General features: G+C 40.8%; 1 protein-coding gene across 14 annotated transcripts in view; it reads right to left on the bottom strand.

Annotated features, from left to right (window-relative positions):
• The window catches only part of ift88 (intraflagellar transport 88 homolog), a 309,288-nt gene that overhangs the window by 23,053 nt on the left and 259,396 nt on the right, over positions 1 to 26,839 (bottom strand). For 9 of the 14 annotated variants that reach the window (XM_048532509.1, XM_059646664.1, XM_048532510.2 and 6 more), the window contains 6 exons: positions 17,527 to 17,677; positions 14,945 to 15,060; positions 13,683 to 13,735; positions 6,043 to 6,108; positions 4,591 to 4,697; positions 2,325 to 2,385 (listed from right to left, as the gene is read on the bottom strand). In XM_048532509.1, coding sequence (XP_048388466.1) covers positions 2,325 to 2,385; positions 4,591 to 4,697; positions 6,043 to 6,108; positions 13,683 to 13,735; positions 14,945 to 15,060; positions 17,527 to 17,677 — 554 coding nt within the window. Of the gene's footprint in view, positions 1 to 2,324; positions 2,386 to 4,550; positions 4,698 to 5,198; positions 5,248 to 6,042; positions 6,109 to 13,682; positions 13,736 to 14,944; positions 15,061 to 17,526; positions 17,678 to 26,839 lie in introns of those variants that run through there. The other 5 variants (XM_048532518.2, XM_048532517.2, XR_007247723.2 and 2 more) reach the window with 4 other exon arrangements.

Raw genomic sequence — 26,839 nt, 5'->3', positions numbered from 1 at the left:
CAGCAAGACTCTTGAACAACACTTTCTAAACTCCTGACTTTCACTGTCTTGAAGAACAAGGGAACAGATATGTAGGAACACCTGCACCTGCAAGTTTCCTTCCAAGTCACAAATCATCCTGACATGCAACTTTATTGCCATTCTTCTACTGCCATTGATTTAAAGTGCTCAGCACTGGATATACCTACACCAGTTGAATTGTAGTGGTTCAAAATGCATCTCACCACCATGTTCTCATTGGGCATTAAGAGATGGACAATAAATGCTGACTGCTACAAATGCTTGTAGTCCACAGATGAATAATATTAAAAAAAAAGAATAATCTTCAGCCGTGTCAGGGGCAAAAGAAGATGACTTCAGTCCCGCAGTTAAGAACAGTCTTAAAAACACCACTGTACCCGGTGCGGCTTTCTCTACATTGGGGAAACCAAGCGGAGGCTTGGGGACCGCTTTGCAGAACACCTCCGCTCAGTTCGCAACAAACAACTGCACCTCCCAGTCGCAAACCATTTCCACTCCCCCTCCCATTCTCTTGATGACATGTCCATCATGGGCCTCCTGCACTGCCACAATGATGCCACCCGAAGGTTGCAGGAACAGCAACTCATATTCCGCCTGGGAACCCTGCAGCCATATGGTATCAATGTGGACTTCACCAGTTTCAAAATCTCCCCTTCCCCCACTGCATCCCTAAACCAGCCCAGTTCATCCCCTCCCCCCACTGCACCACACAACCAGCCCAGCTCTTCCCCCCCCACCCACTGCATCCCAAAACCAGTCCAACCTGTCTCTGCCTCCCTAACCGGTTCTTCCTCTCACCCATCCCTTCCTCCCACCCCAAGCCGCACCCCCAGCTACCTACTAACCTCATCCCACCTCCTTGACCTGTCCGTCTTCCCTGGACTGACCTATCCCCTCCCTACCTCCCCACCCACACCTTCTCCACCTATCTTCTTTACTCTCCATCTTCGGTCCGCCTCCCCCTCTCTCCCTATTTATTCCAGTTCCCTCCCCCCATCCCCCTCTCTGATGAAGGGTCTAGGCCCGAAACGTCAGCTTTTGTGCTCCTGAGATGCTGCTTGGCCTGCTGTGTTCATCCAGCCTCACATTTTATTATCTTGGAATCTCCAGCATCTGCAGTTCCCATTATCTCTCTCTCTCTCTCTTAAAAACACAAAGCTTCCTTTTTGTGGAATATTTCTGAAAGTTAATCCTTTGCATACCAACAAAAATCAAAGAGTCACAACATATAAATGAAAAACAGAAATCAGTCAAAGATAATATTATAAATTTCTGTTGTGGGCTTTATTAAGACTTAAATGTGCCAAGCATTGTTTTCAGTTTCAGGTGAATTAGAAGTTTGTTACTTCTCATTTGCTTTATTACATCTGTGTTTTAGAAAATAATGCCTGAACTTCTGACCCAGCTGAGAGACTTTCAGAAGGAGGAAAGCCCCAAGGTTGTAATGGATATAATTACTGAGAGTGGAGCTCAAAACTGATTGAGTTTGGTTTTTAAAATACATAACTAAAATGGGAAGAAGACTAACTTGTAGGCTGCATACATTCAGTCAGCTGTGTCTAAACAAAGAACTTAGCTTTAGACGTTCAGAGAGCAAGAGAAATAGTGAGTTGTTTTGAATTGGGCATGGCCAAATAGCTCAGCAATACCAAAGTCTTTTGCCAGCTATCTCCTAAACAAGCACAGCTTCAATTGCTGTTGTTGACAGGGAGACACTAGAAGTTATTGAATAGAATCATAGAATCTCTAGTGTGGAAACAGGCCATTTGGCCCAACAGGTTCAGAACAACCGTCTGAAGGGCATCCCAACCAGACCCATCCCCCTACCCTATCCTTGTAACCCTGCATTTCCCATGGCCAAACCACCTACCCAGCACATCCCTAACACTATAGGCAATTTAGCACGGCTAATTCACCTAACTTGCACATCTTTGGACTCTGGGAGGAAATTGTAGCACCTGGTAGAAACCCACACAGACACAGGGGACTTACCCAAGGGTGGATCGAACCCAGGTCCCTGGCATTCTAAGGAGCAGTGCTAAACACAGTTGTAACAATAGATGATGATGATTCAGGGTGCAATTCTTGTTTTTACTAACTTCAGGGACAACATAATCATGAACATTATCATGAATGAGCCACGGCTTCACACCCACCTTTATATTTGTGTTGAAATATGAGAAAATGAACACCACATTTAAAATTCAAAGATAAAAGGATTAAAATCTCATGAAAATAATTACAATCCGACTTAATCAAGAATATATTTTCACTGTAGTTAAAAAAAATTCTACTACACCTACCGCTACCAGCGCTCCCTTCTCGACGACCACGTGCGCTGCTATCTCTGCCAGACTTCACACGCTGTTTAAAACATAGAAGTATAAGAAAATATAATTTAATTGTTAAAAGAAAATGCATGTACTGCTGAAGCACTTCAACGGGAAGTTGGTGCCATCGGCCTAATTGCGCGCGCATATCATACTGGAACCAGAAGGACCAGAATTAGCGGGCCTGCTTTTCCTGCCCCTTCCTTATTATCCCACTGGATGCTCCACTCACTGGCTCCCTTGCCATTCATTGACTTCCCCCTTCATTGTTCCCCTAACAATCCCGCCAGACATCCCCTTCACAATTTCTTCAACACCTGACTCAGCACTTTACGCAGGCAGTGGGACAGTGAGTAGGAATGGAATGAGATTCTAGGGGCTCTTTCTGAATGCTCCTTTGAGTCAATGATTTTGTAATTTAGTAAAGGGACAGTAGGCTGCTATATGAAATAAACTTTAAGTTTGGAGTCATTATATCAGTTGTGTAGTGACATCACAAGCTCTGCAACTGCAAAGGCAGAGACTGCACCCGTGCAGTTGTGGTGGCAGTAAGACCAGAATTAGGTCATTCAGTTCATTGAGTCTACTCTGCCATTTGACTGGATGATATGTTCCTCTACACCATTTTCCTGCCTTCTCCCCTTAACCCTCGATCCATTTACTAATTATGAACTTATCTCTGACTTAACAATACTTGGCCTCCACATCCCCTTTATGACCATGAGCTCCGCAGATTAGCCACCCTCTGCCTGAAGACATTCCTCCTCATCTCTGTTCCAAAGGGTCATCCCTTAATTCTGAGGCTGTGCTCTCAGGTCCTGGTCTCACCTACTAATGGAAACATCTTCTCCTTGTCTACTTGATCCAAGCCTCTCAGTATTCAGTAAGTTTCAAATTATTCTTCTAAACTCCATCCAGTACAGAACCAGAGCCCTCAACCACTCTTCATACGACAAGCCTTTCATCCCCAGACTTATTCTTGTGAACCTCCCATGGACCCCTCCAGTGGCAACACATCTTTCCACAGATGCAAAACTGCTCACAATATTCCAAACGTGGTCATACCAGAGCCTTATAAACTCCAGCAGTTCATCTCTGTTCTGGAAGTGTAGCCCTCTTAAAATGATTACTAATATTGCATTTTCTTTCCTAACTGCTAACTGAACCTGCATGTTAACCTTAAGAGAATTCTGAACTAGGACTCCCATGCCCGCTTCTGCTTCAGGCTTCTGAAACCTTTCCCTATTCTTCCTACCAAAGTGCACTTTCCCACATGTATTCCATCCGCCTGCGTTTTGTCCACTTGCTGAGCATGTCAAAGTCTTTCTGCAGCCTTCTCGCTTCCTCAAGACTACGTTTCCTTTCAAATATGTTTGTCATTTGAAAACTTAGTAACAATGTCCTTAGTTCCTTTGTTGATGCATAACGTGAATAGTTGTGGTCCCAACACGGACCACTGCAGAATTCCACCAGTCACTGCCTACCATTCTTAAAAAGACCCTACTCTTTAAACCTAACCTCTGCCTTCTGACAGCCAGCAGGTCTTCTATCCATGACAGTACCTTGCCCTTAACACCACCAGCTATGCAGCAAATAAAAATAAACTTGGAGGAAATGTTTGTTATTACTGAATGTTTTTAGTTTAAGGAGGTCTAGCCTTCTGACTTACTCAATGTAGACAGTGAAATGTTAGGAAGGAATTTGTCATGCTTTCGTGCCTTATTACTCCATTTTCAGTAGCTCTCATCAGCTGAGCAACATTACATTGAGGCCCATTCTTTAAAAACTAACGACCGAGAAGTTCAAAGGAGATTTGACTTAAAAGCTTTTTCTGGATTAAAGATTGAGTGAACAGATTGGTTAGAAAACTTACACCTATATCAATTATTGATCAATTGATTTAGCAATTGTCTCCTATTAGGGTACAGCACTTCTGCAGCAACTACTCCTACGGGTTTAGTAAACATATACGCAGCAATTTATGAGTCACATTTTCCCTTGCAAACAAAATTCAAGCAGCAATCTTGAAATTATTCACCCAAATGCAGCAAGTACATCTGGTAATATCAACCTTGCTCCTAAACAAGTACAGATCAAAAATGGTGACAACTTAAATCACTGAACTAATGAGAAAGTCCAGTGTGGACAAACAAAAATGTCACACTAGTTTGTGAGAAAAAGTTTTCATTGGCATGTTACATTGAAAAGCTGCCTTCTAGTACATGTAGTACTTCTTGACCTGTTCTTTTAACTCTTTCATCTTTTCAACTTTCTTTAGTCTTGTGGCATATTCCTGAACTTCTTTCAGTCCCATATCGGTACAAATGCGAACTAGAAAGCGCAAACCTAAACAGAAAAATCAGTTAAAAAGGCAAACAAAATTGATGGAAAGAACAGACAAAAAATGACACCAGAAAATGCCTCAAAATAATTAGCTTTCCTCTGCAAAATCACATTAAACCAAAATACAGGTAGTTCTGCTATAATGCATGTTTTGTTAACGCGAATTGGCTGTAACGCGATTGATGATTAGTGGATGATGTTTAAATAATGCTAACTTTCTGCTGTATAAATATAGTGATTTTCTACAGCATTTTCCCCGTAACGCAGTTTTCTATGGCGATTTTCTGTAATGTGAGGTCAGACAAGAACACAACCATCACTTAAAGGAGAACTACCTGTAAATATGTAAAATTATTGATATTTTATGTGCAGATGACATACTGGTTTCATTACAAAGTCAGTAGGGCAAGTTTTGTTACATACTGTCCCCCATGTTTCTACAAGAACAATACGCTAACAAAATGAAGGATAAAGAGAAATCTTCACTTTGTGCTAGAGACTCACCGTTTGCAATTTTGAAGTGGTTCTTCATATGGGCAGCCAGAAATTATGCCTGAACAAGGCATATTGAAATATTTAAGTTAGTGTCCCAAGAGGCATTTGATTCTGTCCAGGAGAACACAGCACTGAATGGCCAATACCATCTGTGTTGTAATGGACCAAGTTGCTCCAAAAAAAATATAAGTAATAGCTTTGGCAAGTAATATTGGAAGAAACATGAATACTCTCAACCACACAGATGAAAAAAAAATATACACCCAGATAAATTATAGAGGTTGCAATTCCACACCAACACCCATTCCACAGATATATAAGCATTTGTGTAATGGTGACAGCTTACTATTGACAATGATTATGATTATGATAAAGGATCAGGCACAGGTGAGTCTCAGAGATATCCTGCCAATCATCTGACAGATTAATCCTGTTCTGAGGAAGGGTCACCGGACCTGAAATGTTAACTCAGTTTTCTCCTCTACAGATGCTGCCAGACCTGCTGAGCTTTTCCAGCAACTTTGTTTTTGTTTCTGATTTACAGCATCCACAGTTCTTTTGGTTTTTATCTGACAGATTAATGTCTAAAAATTGCCACAAGGCAGTTTTGCTCTAGATTAAAATAATTTACATGGGTGTTTTCTAAACTAACATTTGGGGAATCAAATGTACAATGTATGCACTCACTTTTAAGGTATAGCTACATAAAATGTCCATGATATTAGACACAGTAAATGTCCAATAGGAAAGTCGTCAAAGCATTCATCTGCTTTAGAACACAGTAAGGATGTGTCAAAATGACAAACAGATTCTCTGACAATCATCAATTGTCTATTTTGAAAAAAACTCTTACATTCAGCATTTTCAGGAAATTTCTGATGAATGTCTTTGTAGGTTTCCAATGCCTTTTGATAGTTACCTGTAGTAATAAAGGAAATCATTGATGGCTATTTTAATTACAAACAACTTCATAAATATAGGAATTAACTCTCTGAAAATTAACACAAAAGCATCCATCAAGTTAAAAATTGTGCGACTCTTTTACCTGACCAAAATATCGTCAATCCCACAACAATGTCAAAAACTGTCTGGCACCACATAAAATTTTAAATTCTCATCCTCTTTTTCAAATTCCTTTGACCTCTTCCCTCCGATCTCTTTAACCTCCTTCAGTTCTCTAAACCTCTCTATTACTTGTTCGGCTACCTTGTTTTTTGATCCTTCCATCAGAAGTCATGCTTTCAGCTGTCTAGGCCAGGGCATATCAAAGAGGGGACTGGGGCCCCAAGTGGCACTAAGTACTTAAATTCTGGTGCTGCAGACTTTAAGGAAGCAACAGCTGCTCCCATCCCTACTCTAATGGGTCTTCTCATCTCCCTCTTACTACTCACTAAAGGTCACAAGTTTTCAGGGCTGAAATTGGGGTCACAGTGGGAAAATCTTTACGAAGTATGGTCCAACTTCCAAGTTCTAGAATCCCCTTCTAACACATTCTAACTTGCTATCTTGTCTTTCAAGATGGTCTTGAATACATACATACTTGAAGCTTTTGGTCACCTAACCTGATTAGCTACTCAGTACCTCAATCTCAAATTTTGTGTTAAGTTCTTTGAGGCATTTTTCTACATTAAAAATGATACATAAATGTAATTTGTTATTGTTGTAACTTTGTACGTGGTGAACTATCACAACATAATATGTGCAATTGGAAAACTCTAAAGATGGTCCACTGGTGTCTTTAAATGAAAACTAGGGAAATTAGTCAATCAACAATCTTCAAAATAAAACTTTATTTTTTCTTTTTCTTGATGCATTACATCCTCTGTTTGTCTATTGTGTCTACCATTAGCATGTGCACCTCCTGTGTGCAACAACTGTACAAAACACAGCATGCCAGAATGATGTGGCACACTCTCTCTGGAGGACTCCCTATTTCAGTCCAAAAACTGAACTGCATCTTCCGATGCCCTATCACCTGCTCCATTGCATCCCTAGTTGCAGCATGTGCACCAACTTGGTGAAAGTGTCACACTGGTTCAGTAATGAGCACACATTACGTCAGAAAGGAACTGTCTTCTGCTGTTTACACCTCACTTGGGTAGCACATTGGAAATGAAGATTTGCAATTCCCAGAGACATCACAAAATTTAAAGATAGCAAACAGTGTGAATAATTCCCCTAGATCCTAGTTGACAGAAAACAAGGACCAGATTTCTGTATTAACAAGAACTATTATTTACTACACATTAATTGATTCTAACTACAGATAAATAATTATGGACCATCAACATATAACACTACTAGTTAAAACTCATCCACTTATAAAACCCCTCCTACACACAAAGAGATCGGAGGGAAGAGGTCAAAGGAATTTGAAAAAGAGGATGAGAATTTAAAATTTTATGCGGTGCCAGACAGTTTTTGACACACACAAAATCAGGGAGATATTAAAAAAGGGTTTATGGGTTGATGGAAAGACTAGGGAGGCAGTTCAGGATTTAATGAGATGATCCTTCTGTTGATAAGAATGCTATATCTTGATCTTCCTTCTCCAGATATTTTTATCTGAAAAAATTTCTGACATGTTAATTAATTTGTATCTTAAACTGGCTATGTTCCGGCTTGAGATACTTCTAACTGCAGAGCTCTGCATCTGCTGTTTCCTTTCCAGAGGTGCAACTGATGCTGCCTGAATCTGCAGGATTATTTTCTGTACAAAGGTGTCAAGGTTGGATCGTTAAGTATATTCAAGTAAGGGAATCAAGGTTATGTAGAAAGGCAGGCAAGTGGAGTTGACAGTTATCAGATCAACCAAGACTTCAATGAAGCAACTTTACTGGGCTGAATGGCCTACTTCTACTCCTAAGCTACATGGTCTTATGGTTAAGTACAGCACATCCGCTGGCTTTCTATGCATAACGCATCACTTTCACAAAGAACGTAAATGGAATCACAGCATCCTTACTGTGTGGATGCAGGTCATTCAGCTGACTGAATCAACACCAACCCTCCAAACAGCATCCCACCCAGACCCACCCCTCTCTTCCCTATCCATGTAACCCTGCATTTCCCACTGTTAATTCACTTAGCCTGCATATCTATGGAACCGATTGGTCAAACGTGACTTCCCTTTCACAATACCACATTGATTCTCCCTTATTATTTTGAACTTGTTGCATTTCCCTGTTGCACGTTGTTTTTTTAACAGCTTCAAATATTTTCTCCATGTCACATTTTAAGCTATATGGCCTGTAGTTTCCAGCTTCCTGTCTCGCTCCCTTTTTGAATAAAGAAGTTACATTTGTTATCCTCCAATCTAATGACTCCATCCCAAATCACAGTAGGTTTCAAAAATTAAACCAATACATCAACTATCTTAGATAACAAAGTGTGAAGCTGGATGAACACAGCAGGCCAAGCAGCATCTCAGGAGCACAGAAGCTGATGTTTCGGGCCTAGGCCCTTCATCAGAGAGGGGTTGGGGAGAGGGTTCTGGAATAAATAGGGAGAGAGGGGGAGGCGGACCAAAGATGGAGAGAAAAGAAGATAGGTGGAGAGTAGAGTATAGGTGGGGAGTTAGGGAGGGGAATAGGTCAGTCCGGGGAAGACGGACAGGTCAAGGAGGCGGGATGAGGTAGTAGGTAGGAAATGGAGGTGCGAGGAAGGGATGGGTGAGAGGAAGAACAGGTTAGGGAAGCGGAGACTGGCTGGGCTGGTTTTGGGATGCAGTGGGGGGAGGGGAAGAACTGGTCTGGTTTTGGGATGCAATGGAGGAAGGGGAGATTTTGAAGCTTTTGAAGTCCACATTGAGGCCGTTGGGCTGCAGGGTTCCCAAGCGGAATTATGAGTTGCTGTTCCTGCAACCTTTGGGTGGCATCCTGGTGGCACTGCAGGAGGCCCATGATGGACATGTCGTCTGAGGAATGGGAGGGGGGAGCTAAAATGGTTTGCGACTGGGAGGTGCAGTTGTTTATTGCGAACTGAGCAGAGGTGTTCTGCAAAGTGGTCCCCAAGCCTCTGCTTGGTTTCCCCAATGTAGAGGAAGCCACACCGGGTACGATGGATACAGTATACCACATTGGCAGATGTGCAGGTGAACATCTGCTTAATGTGGAAGGTCATCTTGGGGCCTGGGATGGGGGTGAGGGAGGTGGTGTGGGGGCAAGTGTAGCACTTCCTGCGGTTGCAGGGGAAGGTGCCGGGTGTGGTGGGGTTCGAGGGGAGTGTGGAGCGGACAAGGGAGTCACGGAGACAGTGGTGTCTCCGGAAGGCAGACAAGGGTGGGGATGGAAAAATGACTTGGGTGGTGGGGTCGGATAGTAGATGGCGGAAGTGTCGGAGGATGATGCGTTGTATCCGGAGGTTGGTGGGGTGGTATGTGAGAACAAGGGTGATCCTCTTTGGGCGTTTGTGGCGGGGGCGGGGTGCGAGGGATGTGTTGCGTTCCCACTGTAATTCTATGCCTTTAAGTGCTGCATTGTTTGTAAGCTGGGGCAATGGAGGTGACACTGCTAAAATCCGCAGGAGTTGAGTATTTTAAATGTTTTCAACTGTTTTAAGTTATTTGCATTTTAACTGGGCCAAAACTCTTGCTGCTGACTGCCAGGAACCCATGATACTTAATCGCATTATGATTCTGATTATGTCAGTGTCAATCTACACAGCAGGTTTAGCATTGATTCATACCTCAAACACAAAGGCATTTGAGTTGTTCATTTGTGTGAAGGAAAGCTCAAATTTAACTCTGTATTTATCCAATGACACTTTTTTGAAAATCTGAAGTGTGTGGTGTCAGTCTATCTTTGTGATTGTGTAATGGTGTCAAATCAGGGAAATGAAATCGTCCAACAAAGAAACAAGTAGCCACCCGAAAGTTGCAGGAACAGCAACTCATATTCCGCTTGGGAACCCTGATGCCCAATGGTATCAACGTGGACTTCACCAGCTTCAAAATCTCCCCTTCCGCCACTGCATCCCAAAACCAGCCCAGTTCGTCCCCTCCCCCCACTGCATCACACAACCAGCCCAGCTCTTCCCCTCCACCCACTGCATCCCAAAACCAGCCCAGCCTGTCTCTGCTTCCCTACCTGTTCTTCCTCTCACCCATCCCTTCCTCCCACCTCAAGCCACACCTCCATTTCCTACCTACTACCTCATCCCGCCTCCTTGACCTGTCCGTCTTCCCCGGACTGACCTATCCCCTCCCTACCTCCCCACCTATACTCTCCTCTCCACCTATCTTCTTTACTCTCCATCTTCGGTCTGCCTCCCCCTCTCTCCCTATTTATTCCAGAACCCTCTCCCCAACCCCTCTCTGATGAAGGGCCTAGGCCCGAAACATCAGCTTTTGTGCTCCTGAGATGCTGCTTGGCCTGCTGTGTTCATCCAGCTTCACACTTTGTTATCTTGGATTCTCCAGCATCTGCAGTTCCCATTATCACATCAACTATCTCATTGGCTGCTTTTAAGAGTCTAGGACGAAGTCCATCAACATCTCAACTTTCATTATTCAGCTACTTCCTGACACCGTCTGGAATTTTTTTAGTTCACAGGACATGGGTGCCTCTGGCTAGGTTGGCATTTATTGCCCATCCCTTATTTTGCCCAGAGGGCAGTTAGGAGTCCACCTCATTGTACAGGCCTGGGGTCACATGTAGGCCAAATAAGGTGAGGATGGCAGATTTCTAATCCTAAAAGACATTAGTGAACCAGACAGATTTAATGACAATTGACACTGGCTACATGGTTGCCATTTGACTAGCTTTTAATTACAGCGTTTGAAGATCTACCTTGGTAGGATCGTAACCCTACAGCACAGTCATGGATCACTAGTCCAGTGATATTACCACTGTGCCGCCTCCCCTACTTAAAATTAGCTAAAATAAACTGAATTGGCTGATGACCGGCACTTGAAATGGGACAGGCCTCAGTCGCAAATGGACATAAAGATGTCCAAGATGGTCAACAATAACTGCAGTGTAGTCTTTTTCATGTGTATGCTAGTCTGTAGCTTCACCAGGCTGGCATCCATTTTTAGATATCCTTGTTGCTGCTCCTGCTTGCCTTCAAGATATTTACTAAAACATGTGAAGCTATTTTATATGACTTGACTTTAAACCTCTCCACTGAACCAAGGTGACTTGATGGTAATAGCGGTAATAGTAACAAGTATGCCAATCATGAGTTACAGATTGTAAGAAAATACCAAAAAATACAACTCTACTGCTATCGTTAATTCATTGCACCATCTGGATATCCAGTTTTCAGTTACAGGATTTATTCTGAACTTATTATCTCACATATTGAAAGTGCCAGCAACATAATGATTTAAATTAACATTTAAAATGGAAATGAGGAGATATTAGGATCAACTGTCTCTGCAATATTCTTCTCCAGAAAGTAATGGAAGCAGGGTCATTGAATATTTTTAAGACTGAATCAGATGGACTCCCATTTCAATCAAGAATCTAAGAAAAAAGACGAAAGGCAGGAAAGAAAGTTGAGACCACCATAAAATCAGCTATGATTTTACAGAATGGTGGAGCAGGCTCAAAAGGACAAAACAGCCCAATCCCATTCTAATTCACTTTCCTCTTACGTTTGTATACAGAACTGGATGGTGGTCATACCCTAAGAATACTCATATGGTTTGTTGCATCAATAACAGATAGATTGGTCAGAACAAGATTGTGTTGGTTCTTTTACAAGTGCTGCCTGTTAGTTCAATCTGGCAATTATGTCTCCAGACTTAAGCAGTTATGGTGTGACCAAGCAGCTCTTGAAGTAAATTTTGCTGCTGCTTCTTCACCAGCTTAGGGACAGTAGTAATTCATTACCAGCAAAAGAGTTACTTATCTGTTTCTCCTGATGCTATCAACATGGGGTGTGGAGTCAAAATTGAGGATTCTCAAGGCCAGTCTCTCCTAATTGTCTACCACTTGTGGGAAAATCTAAGGCCAGGGGGCCTAATCTCGGACTAAGGGGTTATATATTTAAGACACTGAAGAAGAATTTCTTCTCTCAGAGGATTGTGAATCTACAGAATTCTTTACGACAAGAGGGCTGTTGAGGACAAGTTGTTAATTGATTGAATCATTTATTATTATGTGTATTCAATATCAAATAGTGAAAAGTGTGTATGTCACCATGCCTAGACCCCATTCTCACGAGTTTAAAATAAAATTTTAAAAAAAGACAATTTAACCAGAGTCCACTTTTTCCTTTTTTGCTGCTACAGTTCTGCTTCAGGCTACAGCAGCCCACAACATGCCACTGCTGAGTCTCCCATCTAGGCTTCACTAGCCCATTCCATGCCACCACCAGAGTCCCACTCCTGGCTTCACCAACCCATGCCATGCCATTGCCAAAGTCCTACTCCAGTCTACAGCAGCCCATGCCATGCCACCACCATAGTTCTGCTCCAGTTTCTGCACAGTTCTGCTTCACTTGGAAGCAAGAGTCCCAATCCAGGTTTCACAGGCTGGCCAACTCTGTAGCCACGCTGCCACTGAAGACAGGGCCATTGCTCTGGAACCCATCGAAGCTGCCTTCCTACTGAAGAGCTCTCTTCATAAGATAAGTATATTCAAAGGTGAGACAAACAGACTTTTAACCAGTTAGGGAATTGAGGGTTATAGAGAAATGACAGGAAAGTGGAGTCCAGGATTTTCAGATCAGTCATGATCTCATTGAATGGCAGAGCAGATTTGATAGGCCGAATGGTCTAATGCTGCTCTCGCATCTTATGGTCTTACATCCTGATGGTGGTATAGGGCATGCAGAACATTGATAGGGAAGTCCAGAGTATTGACTGAAGAGATGAGTCTTCGATTTTTACTTGAACTGTCTGTGGGACAGTTCTGTCTGCCAACTTTGGCACCATTGGCAAAGGTAGTGGAGGACTGACTCAGGCAGTGTGTACCTTTGCTTTGTCCAATGTCCATGTTAAAACTGCGAGTCTGTCATCTTTTATTTTTGTTAGTCTTTATTGTAGTGGTTTGATACAATTGAGTGACTTGCTATGAGAGGTTTAAAAGAGCAGTTAAGATTCAATTGTATTGCTGTGTATCTGCACTCACATGCCAGCCAAGCTGATATGGTCAACAGATTTCAGATGAGTTTTTACAATGCTCCAATAGTTTGTGGTTACCATTAACCATGGCTGTTTCTTTCTTAAAATTCCGAATTAATGAATCATTCACACAATTTAAATTGTGTAAAGAGCTATCTTGTGGGATCTGAACTCCTGTCTCTGGATTATGAATCCGGTAACAGACCATTACATACTGTACAATTTCATTAGTGTTATATCATTCAAGCCCCAAGTATTACTTTATGCCTTATAAATTTTTGTGTTCAGCATGATGTTAAATGAAAACATATTTCTAACTTTCCTTAGTCTTGCTGACACTTTTGTTTGAGACATTTAATGTTTTTTAAAACAAAATATTTTGACTCTGGGAAATATAAACAAGAATCTGGTGCTTAACTTACCACTTCTCCGATAACAGCTAGCCACCATTAATTGCCATTTGACTTGAGTAGGTCTGCATTAAAAATATTGTAATAAAGCATTATTTTCAAAACCAAAGAAGAAATATTACTTGCGTTTACACAGTTTCAATTATAAACACAGGCTCTTCAAAGTTTTAAGTACTTTTTTCAAACCTCTCATCTTAAATTACTGAATAATACTTTCCCACCATGATCTTCAGTTTAGGATTCCTTATACAAAAGCAGAGAGTATTGACCATTTCTTGGGCATCCAGCATCTTGGTACGCTGAGAAGTGCATGAAGTACAAAGTGGAAAGGTAATTTACCATTTGATCTTCTCTCTCTTCTTTTGGTTCAAATATTTTACCTGATACCTTACATAATTCCCTGCTCAGATGCAAAGCACACTGCATGGGGGATAAATATATACCATTACTTTCGCAATCTTGGTTGTCTCTGTGTACACCAGTGTAAAGTTTAACAATTGCTTTAAAAAAACAAATCAATCAGGAATTCAGCATTAAATAAATGTTAGAATCTGGTAAGTTTCTAATTAGCGAATCTCTATTGCTTAAAAGAAAATTTATGATTACCATCTAACCAAAATGTGTGATTCTACACTCCATACAGGAGCTCTAAACTATGTTTCAACCTAGCACTGGGAAATTGCACAGTAATGCCACTAAAATGCATTTGCCATCAACACGAATATTAACATAGCATCTTCATACTGAAGCAAAACATTTCGCAAATTTGTAAAGTTATTCATTAACTTTCTCCTAATAATTCAGTAATTAATGTAATCAGAAAGATTAATGTTTCCAAGCTAAGAAGTAAAAATAATTTTAAAGGAAGTCGAGGTTCTCATTCTCAAACAATTCATTGAGTGCAAACGTTTCAGAGTCAATTGGGGAGAAGATGAATCTTGGGTATGAAGCTTTCTGAATCTCAGTGAAGACTGTGGCTCAGTGATAACATTTCTATTTTGGAGTTAGAAAGCTGTGGGTCCAAATGCATTCCGGGACTCATGCATTATCTAGACTGAGGCACCTCAGATTAGTCCTGGGGAAACTGCACTACTATCAAAGGTTTTTCAGACGTTATATTGTTAGCCCGTTTAGATAAGCACGATGAATGCCTTTTGAAAGACATTAATTACTATGTGTGATCATCAGGGAAGCCAGCTGTCTTTAGTGGCCACATCTTGTCATACCTAATAATGAAATACAACACACAATATAAAAAATAAAATATTTCTTACTGGATAAGTGCTGCCCTTTCAAAGTACTGAATCGCTTTTTCACAGAACTGTGTGTCAATGTAGTAGGCTCCAAGCCATTCAATGCCCTCAATGTTTGATGGAAAATACCTGAACGACTGACAAAAATAAAGGGAAATAAAACAAGGGGTTAGTCATGGATAACATTACATGTCCATTTCAAGATTATACAAATGCTTCATCACTGAGATTTCTTTTTAATTTTCTCAAGGATGCAAGTTTGAATTTAATGAATGTCAACGTTACATCTTGAAAGTCACACTGCCTATTTACCAAAGCAATGTCTGGTTAAAAGAAAATTAACATTTGCCTCAAAAGTACTTATCAAACAGTCTAAATTAGATGTCAAGAATTTTAAAAGAACATATGGGGACAAAGGCTTCAACCATGTAACTACATGGCAGCAAAGCAATCTAAGGGATTTTGACTGGCCAAAAGAAAAACATTTATTTTCATTTCAAGCTTAAGATAGGTTAGGAGCATTAAAATCACCAACAACATCAATTGTTTGAAATAACATTTGGGTCACTAAGTTTTGCAGGTGTTCTCTATAACTGCAAATAAGGCATCCATGTATAGTCTGGTCCAGACTCAAATTCCCTGTTCTATATTTTGGGGATGATATTGTCTCTGGGCTACGATATGTTACTAGTATATAGGAAGGTGTATCAGCAACATACTCTACAACTGGCCCTCACTGACAGGTGCCATATTTATGTTGAATTTTTACAATTATTGTTTTATTACTGTTGCTCTCCATATTGCAAAATCATGTTTGCATCTAATCTATAAATGAACATTATGATTTGCTGTTACTGTCTTACTTTATCCCCATAACCCTGCACAGTAAAAGCACTGCTATAAAATAAAACATTTTGTCAAAGCTTTCAGTTTTTCTCCTATTAAGATATTTGTGAGAATATCATTGGTAAAGAAGAGCAACATCTTATACTGTCCAAGAGAGTGCTGATTGGTGCTGCCAATTTTACTTGGATCGTAGAGCTACTGTCGTGGAGAATGTGCCATTTGGATAATGACTAATAGTTAACTGAGAAGTTTTGAATAAATTTAAACAAGGCAGAATGATTATAATTAGTCAAGGCATTATGCCAGAGAATAGTTGATGTTTATAATGTTACACTGTACCAGGCTCAAAGTGTGTATATGTTCTTTGTGTCTGCAAAGAACAGGGCTCTGTAATATACGTAGTTTGCAGTATGTACGATTGTTCCACACTGTGACCCAAGTGATAATCTTAAACCACAAAGATCTAATGTTGGATACTGTAGTTTGAGTTTTGCAAGCATGGGCTAATGGGACTAGTCAGTATCTCGCCTGTTGCATGGAGCTTAAAGGGCCTTGTTTGGCGTAAGCTGCCAGTCTTTGGAACACATGACCTACACGCCTTGCATACACTGGCACTGAAATTCATATATTACATGCTCATTTATCAGAAAGGCAGAACATCGTTTTGGCTTGACGGCAACATCCTATAACTGGCAAACACTTGTGTTGCTATTGCACAGCACCTTCAACTACAGCTCAAATTTTTAAGATACTGTACCTTTCCAGGGTAATCTGTTCATTGTCCAATATGAGATGTGATTTGCGATTCACCAACACTTGCCAAATAATCCTGAATATGTTAAGAATTATAGTGACAGACTCGCAACAAGCCAAACTCACATGCTGGAAGCTACAAATATTAACGTACAGTGCCTTGTTCTTTTTGGACATAACGAAAGTAGATACATATGGAGTCTGTTTCACCTTAACAAAATAGGCAACACCATTCTTGGTTTCATTCTTCAGGACCTTGCCTTGACCAGTTAGTCAACTTGCCAGGTTTAAATCTAATAAAAGTTTGACTATTAATTGTTTGTCATCATCTAACTACTGCATTTCCAATGCTAATACCTTTACAAATCACTGTAAAACATGCTAATCAATCAGCACTCAATCAGCACTCTCTTCTCATATAGCGTAAAATATTGATCTCCTTTACACTGGTCTTCTTGTGAATGACCTGATGAGTGCAGAATGCAAAACTTCAAAACAAAAGGTTTATCAACAATTGCCAAGTTCTATACCACCAAACAACCATTTGCATACCACGGTAAAATTCATAAAATTTTAAATCTTATAGGATTCCTGTAAGTCTGCTGCTGGGAATTCAAAAGAGGTAACAAAGAGAAATGGCTTTAGAAAAAAATTCTGGCATACAGTACAGACAGCAGTTCACAAAATTATATCATAAATACTGGCTTTACACAATGTTAATAAAGATGAATGCTAGTTCTAAAGGATTTTAGTCCTTGTATTTATATTTCTGTTCTGAGTGAATGGGAAAACTAATATCATTGTCTGTTTTGTTGTACATATGTGAAATAGTTTCTATTTACAGTCTGGGGTAGCCATGATCTTAATATGTATTATGTTAACATATGTATTACATACCTTGAACAATTTCATGGCCCACTTTTAACTTGATAATTCATTTATACCACTGGTTTAGCAAATGGTTATAAAGAAAATCCACAGAGTGACCAATGTTAGTTAAATACCTCATAATAATATTGGAAAGCCTGGGACTTGTCTCCTTCATTGTCATACAGGTCCCCTAATTTAGCCAGTGCCTGTGGGTCAGTGGGGGCAACGCTGATCAACTGCATCAGCCACTCAATAGCTTGAGTCAGATCTTCCAACATTTCATATCTCAAACAATGTGAGTCAAGGATCAGGTTTTCTTTCGAAGTGATAATTTCTACTGTCACAAATACGCCTTGCAATTCTTCTTGTATAGTTTGATATTACTATCACTTTCTGCTAAATAATATAACAGTAATAACATAGAACACACAATCATTAGTCCGGATATGGCAATAAAATAATGTAATTATGAACAACAGTTTAGCAGTTAAGTTAAGCAATAATAACAAAATGTGAGTAAGTGGATTCACCTAGCAACTGGTAACAAACAGCACAAGCAAAAAAATCAACAAGCAAGCAGCAGCAAATACTGGAAACTTAGAACTACAAGAAAATGGGGGAACATTCTGCAGTCAGACAACAAGAAGTTTGATGAGACAGGAGACTGGGACAATTGAGGCCAGTGATGGGGAATTTGCAGAATACAAACACAGACATGAAGGGTTATTCAAGGCAGTTGAGAGGCAGGATTATCTGCTGAAGTAAACGATGACAGATAGACTAAAATAATAAGACTATAAGTAATAAGGAGTATGTTATTCCACCTTTAGAGCCTGCTCCGCCATTCAACAGATTTCAATCTTAAATTGCCATCCCTTTGTTCTGAAACTATGCTCTATAGTCCCAGACACTCCATGGAGGGGAAACCTCCTCTCAGCATTTATACTGTTAAGCCTTCTAAGATTCCTATACGTTTCAAAGTGATCAAATCTCATTCTTCTAAACTCCAGTGAGTAGGCTCCCAACTTGTTTTGCCTCTGCTGAAAAGACAATCCTTCTAAACTAGGAATCATTCAAGGGAACCTTTTCTGAACTGCCTCCGTTGAAATTATATATTACCTAAGTAAGGGGACAAAAACTACTTTTATATCAGATGTGGTCTCGCTAACACATAGCATACTTGCAGTAACACTTCCATACACTTATACTCCAACGCCCTGAAAATAAGGGCCAACACTCCATTAGCCTTTCTGATTACTTGCTTCATCTGTGTACTGGCTATGTCTCATGTACAGGTGTCCCCAAGTTACTTTGTGTTGCAACTTTCTGCAGTTTTTCTTCATTTAAATAATGCTCTGCTCTTTTGTTCTCCCTCCCAGAACGAATAATTTCACATTTTCCCACATTATACTCCATTTGCCAACTACTTGCCCACTGACTTAACCGACCAATATTGCTCAAAAAACTGTTTAAAATCACTTTCGCAACTTACCTTTTCATGTATTTTTGCATCATCTGCAAATATAGCTACAATACATACCCTTCCTTCCTCCAAGTCATTAATATGTATTGTAAACAGCTGTGGTCAGTTCTTTTTACATGTTCCTATTACTTGTTGATTTGAATGGCTGTGGTTTGATGGTCTGTATTACTTCTACCAATGTCTTCTTTCCCTTGCTGATTTTTCACTTCCACCTAAATGGATTCTAGATCAAACCTATGTCATTTCTCACAATTTTCATCATTGCACCTCTTATTAATAGTGCTACCTCACCATTTTTAACAGCCCTCCTGTTTCTCTGAAAAGTCAAATATTACTGCATGTTAAGTTCCCAGTTTTAATCTCCTTGTAACCATGTTTCAGAAATGATTATGAAATTGATTTGTGCCATCAGTTTATCTATTTTGTTCTAAATGCTTTGTGCATTCAGAAACAAGCCCTTTAAGTCTGTTCTATTATTCAATTTCCCTACACTTTTATGGTTCTTTGCACAATACGACATTCATATATCTGGTTCCCTCCTTCTATTTTCTGGTAAGAATCAGACCTATCGCTAACCTGCAATTCTACTTTCCCCTGTACCTTTGATTTTATAATTTTTCCATACAAACTAACTCTCCACTATTTAGTTTGAAGCCATATCCAAAGCCCTAGTTATGAGATTCAACAGGACCCTGGTCCCAGCATGATTCAATTAGCTTGCGGCTCACATAGTTTAAAAAAAAATCCAGATAATCATACAGCAAGGAGAGAGTCCCTTTGGTCAAACTCATCCATGCTGACCAGACATTCCAATCTACCCTAGTCCCACCGGCCAGCATTTGACCTATATCCTTCTAAGCGCTTCCTATTCATATGCCCATCCTGTTTTAACTGTAACAGCCTCCACCACTTTCTCTGGCAGTTTATTCCATTCATACACCACCTTCTGTGTGAAAATAGTTAACCAGGTCTTTTTTAAATCTTTCCCTTCGTTACTTAAACCAATACACTCTAGTATTGGACTCTCTCCCCCCCCCCCCCCCCAAGGAAAATGACCTTAGCTATTCACCTTATCCATGCCCCTCAATTTTATAAACCTCTATAAAGATCGCCCTTCAGCCTTCAAATGCTAACGGGAAAAAAAATCCCAGTCTACTCAGCCTCTCCCTATACTCAAACTCTCCAGTTCTGGCAATATCCTCGCAAATCTTTTCTGCATCCTCTCAAGTTTAACCTACAGACAGGCAATGAGAATTGTATGCAGTATTCTAAAAGTGGGCTCACCAATGTCCTGTACAGCCACAACATGACAACCAACTCCGATACTCAACGTGCTAATCAATGAAGGCAGGCATGCCAAGCACCTTCTTAGACTCTTGGTGATATACAACGTGGAAACAGTCCCTTCAGTCCAGTGTGTCCACGCTGACCAGATATTCTAAATTAATCTAGCCCCATGAGCCAGTATTTGGCAAACGTTCCTCTTTTATAAGGCGGAGGTTGACCCCCATCTGCTAACTAAAGCCAAAACACCCAGACAGGAGCACCTCATCCTATAATCTGCTAAAAGGAGTGTGAGATGTAAACTGTTTATTCAACAACTTCTCATGGGGTTAACTAAAATAATCCGCAACACTCACGTTACAATCAACAAGTAACAAGTTATTTATCTAATTCTAAGTGAAAAAATTAACTAAATTATTAACAGACCAATTAAACCCCCCTCTAACTACTATTTATTCCACACAAGATTCTAATGGTATGCTGTTCCAATAAATATAAGTCTGACTTACATAAAATAAAAACAATAAAAATATAATTCAGTCTCTCAAACTACAACCAGGTTGTGTGTCTTCCGGAACGTCCGGTGCCTTCGTCGGTGAACGTTCTGTCAGGAATGCCTTCTCCGTTGAATTATTCCATTCAGGAATATTAACAAGTTGTGCCGTAGGTACCTTTGATTTAGATGGTGCTTTTTCTAAGACTTACAGAAAACTGTGACGGCTAACAATTCTCTCGTGAGAGCTGAAAGCTGTTAACTCTTGCAGACGGCAGTTCGCTCTCCCTTGTCTTTACCCAAATGCCTCATCTTTTGTACGCTTGGTGACATATTAATATTCTTTACAACAGGATTGGTCCTATGTTGTCAAAACTATCTGATTTAAATTCTCTCTGCAGTTCCCATTATCACTGATTTAAATTTAGTTGGTTTTTTGGTTTCTGGGTTCAAATTAAGCATTGTCTTGATGACAAGACAAAACTGCTGCTTGGCCTGCTGACAGTATAGCCTTTTGATACAAATGTTTCAATTCAGGTGCTCTGTGCACCTGCAAAGCCAAAAGCTGCTGCCCATAGACAACCTTTCTGAAGCATCAAAATAGTATATCATCTTTTAAAGAGACCATGCACTGCTTTTCTCCTCCAGCATTTTATAAACACCAAATTCTAACACCTGCCTAGAAATCCGCAAATACTCCACCCAGCTTCGTAACACCTCTAAACCCTTTCTATTCATATACTTTTAAATGTTGTACCAGCCTCCACTACTTCCTCTGGTGTCTCATTCCATACATACACCACCTGCAGTATGAAAAAGTTGCCCCTTAGGTCCCTTTTAAAGCTTTCTCCTCTCACCTTAAACCTTTGCCCTCTAGTTTTGGACTCTCCTACCTTGGGGAAAAGAATTCGGCTATACATTCTATACAAGCCCCTAATGATTTTATAAACTTCTACAAGATCACCCTTCAGCCTCCAAAACTCCAGCCTCAGCCTTTTTAGCTTCTCCCTATAGCTCAAACCTTTCCAGCCTGGCAATATTCTTGTACGTCTTTTCTGAACCCTCTCAAGCTCCACAACATCTTTCCTAAAGCTGGGAGACCAGAACTGAATGCAGTTTTTCAAAAGTGGCCTAACCAATGTCCTGTACAGCCTCAATATGACCTCCCAATTTCTATAATAAATGCAATGACCAATAAAGGCAAGCATACCAAAACCCTTCTTCACTATCCTGTCTATCTGTGATTGACTTTCAAGGAACAATGCACCTGCATCAGTGGTCACACCAAGACCCAGTATGTCATACCTACTTCTCAAGTAAATTCCTCTTGCAACGAAGACCAATATAGCATTTGGATTCCTAACTGCGTGCTGCACCTGCCGGTCCACTTTCATTGAATGGTGTACAAGGACACCCCAAGATCCCTCTGTAAGTTCACATTTTGGAATATATCACTATTCAACCAATATTGTCTTTTTGTTTCTCACAAACTGCATAAGTCCATATTTAGTCGTGTCATGTAATACTGCATGTGTCATGTATTTGCCCACTCACTTAACAAGTCAATACCAGCTTGAAACCTTCTTGCATCCTCATCACAATTCACAATCCCACTAAATTTTGTTTCATCAGGAAACTCAGAAATGCTGCATTTGGGTGCGTGATCTAATTGATTCATTTGTATCTTGAATAGCCATGGCCCAACCTATGATCCTTGTGGTACCTCAAGTCCCAGTTATTCTGTAGGAACTGGAAATAGATCATTCAGCCCTTCAAACCTGTTCCGCTAGTCAGTGAGATTATGACTGATCTGTGGTCTGAGTGCATATATTGGCCTTTGGCACATATCTCTTAATTAGTTTTATCTATCTCAGATTTAAAACGAACAACTGATCTAGCAGCAAATGCCATTTATGGGCAAGTTCCAAATCTCTACCAGTTTTTGAGTGGTCCCACTCTCCGTTTTTTTATCTGTCTACCAATTCTCAATTCATGTCAATATATGATTTTTAAAATTTACTTGTGGTATTCTGGAGATAATTACCTTTTTAGTTCTGCTGCTTTCTAATTAAAGACCCTATGCAGGGCTAACCTCATCAACGTCCATCTTATTCAACTCATTACACCGCACCATTACCTCCTTGGACACCACCAATCCCTGCCTCCAAAATGTCCATTCATAAATTATGCTTTGCCATACACAATTCTTTTGTAGATGACTTCATTAGCATGTTGCTTTTGATTGAAATTTGGTTCAAGATCTAGTATTGCATATACTTAATGTCATATAGATGCAAAAACATAATTTTCCAACTGAAAAATGGGGATGTATCATAAGCCAGGTTGACTCATATACCACAATTTACAGTAAATACTGAAGGCAGTAAGGACTGCAGATGCTGGAAGCTAGAGTCAATATATGTGGAGCTGGAAAAGCACAGCCATTCAGACAGCATCCGAGAAGCAGGAATGTCAACATTTCAGGTCTAAACTCTTCGAATCCATGTCCCCAGACTATTAGTTTGGGCCTCTACATTAATAATTCAGTGACATCACCACAATGGCAACATCTCAAATGCAGTGAGAGTTGAGGACAGCCTACTCATACTTCATTCTCTTTTATTCCTGCAGGATAAGAAAGCTCACAATATCTGGAACATGGTATGTATAGGAGACCAAGTGCTGGATCAGTGTCAACTCACAATAATGGAGGAGATGAGACTGGATACTGCCTGGGTGCTATTGAGATGGGCCATTGGCGATGGCGAGGCTTAAAACTGAAAAAAAGTAAGGTGATTTAAAAGCTGTGTCCTTCACACAAGGATACTGAGGAGGCCTCTGCATATTGTGTACAGAGGCTTACTGATCACTGTACTTTGTGGGACTGATGCACCTGTTAAGTTGTCCAAATTCTCATCATTGATCTTGTGTCTCCTACAGATCTGAAGATGCTGATCCACAAAGTAGAACACTGCATACACAACCAACTTCCTCAGCAGAGTGAAGATTGCACAACATCTGCACTATCACATCCGACCTCAAAATCATCTACCAGCACAGATAATCACCTTGGCTGGGCCAAAACCAAGCTTAGAATAGTGAGAACATGGAGAAAAGCACACTACCAGTGAGCAGTCAGCTGGTAAACACCAGCCAGTTTTTAGGTTGATCCCTGGAATGACCTGAATGTATAAAGGTTCAGACTCTTGATGCCTGCAGAAAGGAGACTGCAAATGGGTTGGTGCAAGAGATCAGGTGATTGTGGAGCTCAATGTGTGAGATTAGTTAATTGGATAGATGCAGTCTCCTCTGGTACTGATGTTTTCTCATGTGAAGGCAAATGACTTCTGGCAATACTCATGAAGGCTTAGGGAGCATGCCTTCTTCTTATTGCAGACCCTCTCTGCGCTCTACTGATTTGCTGTTAATCAGAAAGATTGCACCGCTGAGGCTCTTCCTGTCAGTACAATGACAGGCTAGCCTATTCCATCTCCAGTCCTTGAGTTGCTGGTTTCTCTGCAGCATCTACTCTGCAAATGATGTTAGTAGCTTAATGGCCCTCTCAGGACTTGCACCACTCCCTGCTGAGAAACATAAGCCTTTCAACATCAATGATGACAACTCGTGCAACTGGTTGAGCAGTTGAGCATAACTGTCTTAAAGATGAACATTTCACCATATTTGGAGGTGGCAGGATTCAGCACCACCTTTAAGAATTCAATTTTAAATTGTGCCAGCACCTTTTTGTCCCCATTGCCAAATGAAACTCTACCCCATACTTCAGTGAGTGGTTAGTATATGGAACAGTAACAAAATAACCTTGTATTTAAATATCTTTTAACAAGGTACTAAAATATTTTAATGTAATAAGCATTCCTCCCCAGTGAGCTCCATGCATTCTACATTTGTTTTGAACAGAAGATCAGTGAACAACCCTGACAACTCTGGCGCATGTGTAACTACTGTCTCCGCTGCAGATGTAAGATCAACCTTGTTGGGAGTGAACCCAAGGAAAACGACTAGCCTAGATGGAATGCCCACCGTGCACTCAGATCCTGCGCAGACCAGCTGGCGAGAGTATGTGCACAATCTTTAATTCTTCTTTGCTATGATGTGAGGTTCTTACCACTATCATCCTGGTGACAAGGAAAAATCAGGCAACATGCCTTAATGACCACCACCCAATGGCTCTGACATCTGTAATTATGAAGTGCTTTGAGAGGCTACTAATGGCACACATCAACTCCAGCCTCCCAGACTGCCTTAATCCAATACAATTCGCTTACCGTCATAATAGTTACATGGCAGAAACCATCTTCCTGGTCCTACACTCATCCCTGGAATATCTGAATAACAGGGACACCTCCATCAGACTTCTATTTATTGACTTTAGCTCTGCCCTCAACTCCATAATTCCAAACAAACTCATCTCCAAACACAAAGACCTAGGGCTCTACTGCCCCTCTGCAATTGGACCCTTGACTTGCTGATCCACAGATTGCAATCAGCAAGGACAGGCGATGACACCTCTTCCACAACAACCCTCAACACTAGTGCCCTGCAAGACGCATACTCAGCCTCTTACTATACGCCTTATACACTCACGACTGTGGGGGCAAATTCAGCTCTAATTCCATTTACAAATTTGCTGATGACACCACCGTAGTAGGTTAGATCTCAAACAACAAGACAGAGTACCGGAAAGAGACAGTGTCAAAGTCAGTAAAACTAAAGAGCTAGTCATCATCTTCATGAAGCAGAGTGGAGAACATGCACTCATCTGTACCAATGGTGTTGAAATGGAGGTGGTCAAGACCTTCAAGTTCCTATGAGTAAATATTACTCACAATCTAGCCTGGTCCATCCACATTAGCACTACAGTCAGGAAAGCATACCAACACCTCTGCTTCCTCAGAAAGCTAAGGAAATTTGGCGTTTCCATGATGACTCCTACCAAGTTTTACAGATGCACCACTGAAAACATCCTATCAGAGGTATCACATTGCAACTGCTGTACCCAAGACTGCCCAAAATTACAGACAGTTGTGAATGCAGCCCAGTCCATCAAGAAAACAAACTTCCTTCCACTGACTCAGTCTACACTTCCCAAAGCAGCCAACATAATCAAACATCCCTCCTACCTGGGTTATACTTTCTACCACCCTTTGAAGTTTTTGATAAGATTTAAATCATAGAATCCCTACAGTGTGGAAACAGGCCCTTTGGCCCAACAAGTCCACACCAACCGTCAGAGCATCCCACCCAGACCCATCCCTCTATAACCCACCTAACCTTCACATCCCTGAACACTACAAACAATTTAGCATGGCATCCACCTAACCTGCACATCTTTGAGGTGTGGGAGGAAACCGGTGCACCTGGAGGAAACCAATGCAGATATGGGGAGAATGTGCGAACTCCACACAATCACCCAAGGGTGGAATCGAGCCCTAGTCTCTGGCACTGAGAGGCAGCAGTGCTAACCACTGAGCCACCATGTCGCCCCAATTTGTAGCTCACATTGTGGACGAGGTTGTACACTTGCTCACCAAGCCTGTGTGTTTGATTGCTATTGTTTCATCACCCTGATAGGTAACATTGTCAGCATGCCTCCGGTGAAGCTGGAAGAAAACTGACAATAAGGATACATGAACACCAACCTGGCACTAAGAGATCTGACCAAGTCTCACTGATCTCAATGCACATGGACAAAGGAGGACACAAATTTGACTGGGATAACACATCCATAATAGCACAAGCCAAATAAATACATGGTGGGAAATTCCTGGAGGCCTGGCATTCCAACCAGAACTCCATTAACAAAAACACTGAACTGGACCCAATATACAAAACCACTGAATAACAACTGGATGTGATACCATCCACCCCAGCAAACCGAGGCATTTAAATAATGAGTGGGACATAACACCACCACTTCAGCAGAGACATACTGACAATGTTACCTAGCAGGGTAACGAAATGTCTGCAAGCAAACACACAACCTCATTTCTTCCACTCTCTTCCATCAGGCAGAAGACCCAAAAGTTTGAAAATACGTCAGCATCAGATTTAAGAAAAGCTCCTTCCCCACTGTGAACAGACATATGAATGGACCTCACATATATAAGCGTTGACCCTTCTCTGACCTTCTCCGTAGCTGTAACATTATATTCTGCATTCTGTTCTA

Source organism: Stegostoma tigrinum, chromosome 6 (assembly GCF_030684315.1).
Source record: "Stegostoma tigrinum isolate sSteTig4 chromosome 6, sSteTig4.hap1, whole genome shotgun sequence".
Taxonomy (NCBI): domain Eukaryota; kingdom Metazoa; phylum Chordata; class Chondrichthyes; order Orectolobiformes; family Stegostomatidae; genus Stegostoma; species Stegostoma tigrinum.
This window is presented reverse-complemented; position numbering and strand designations above follow the sequence as displayed.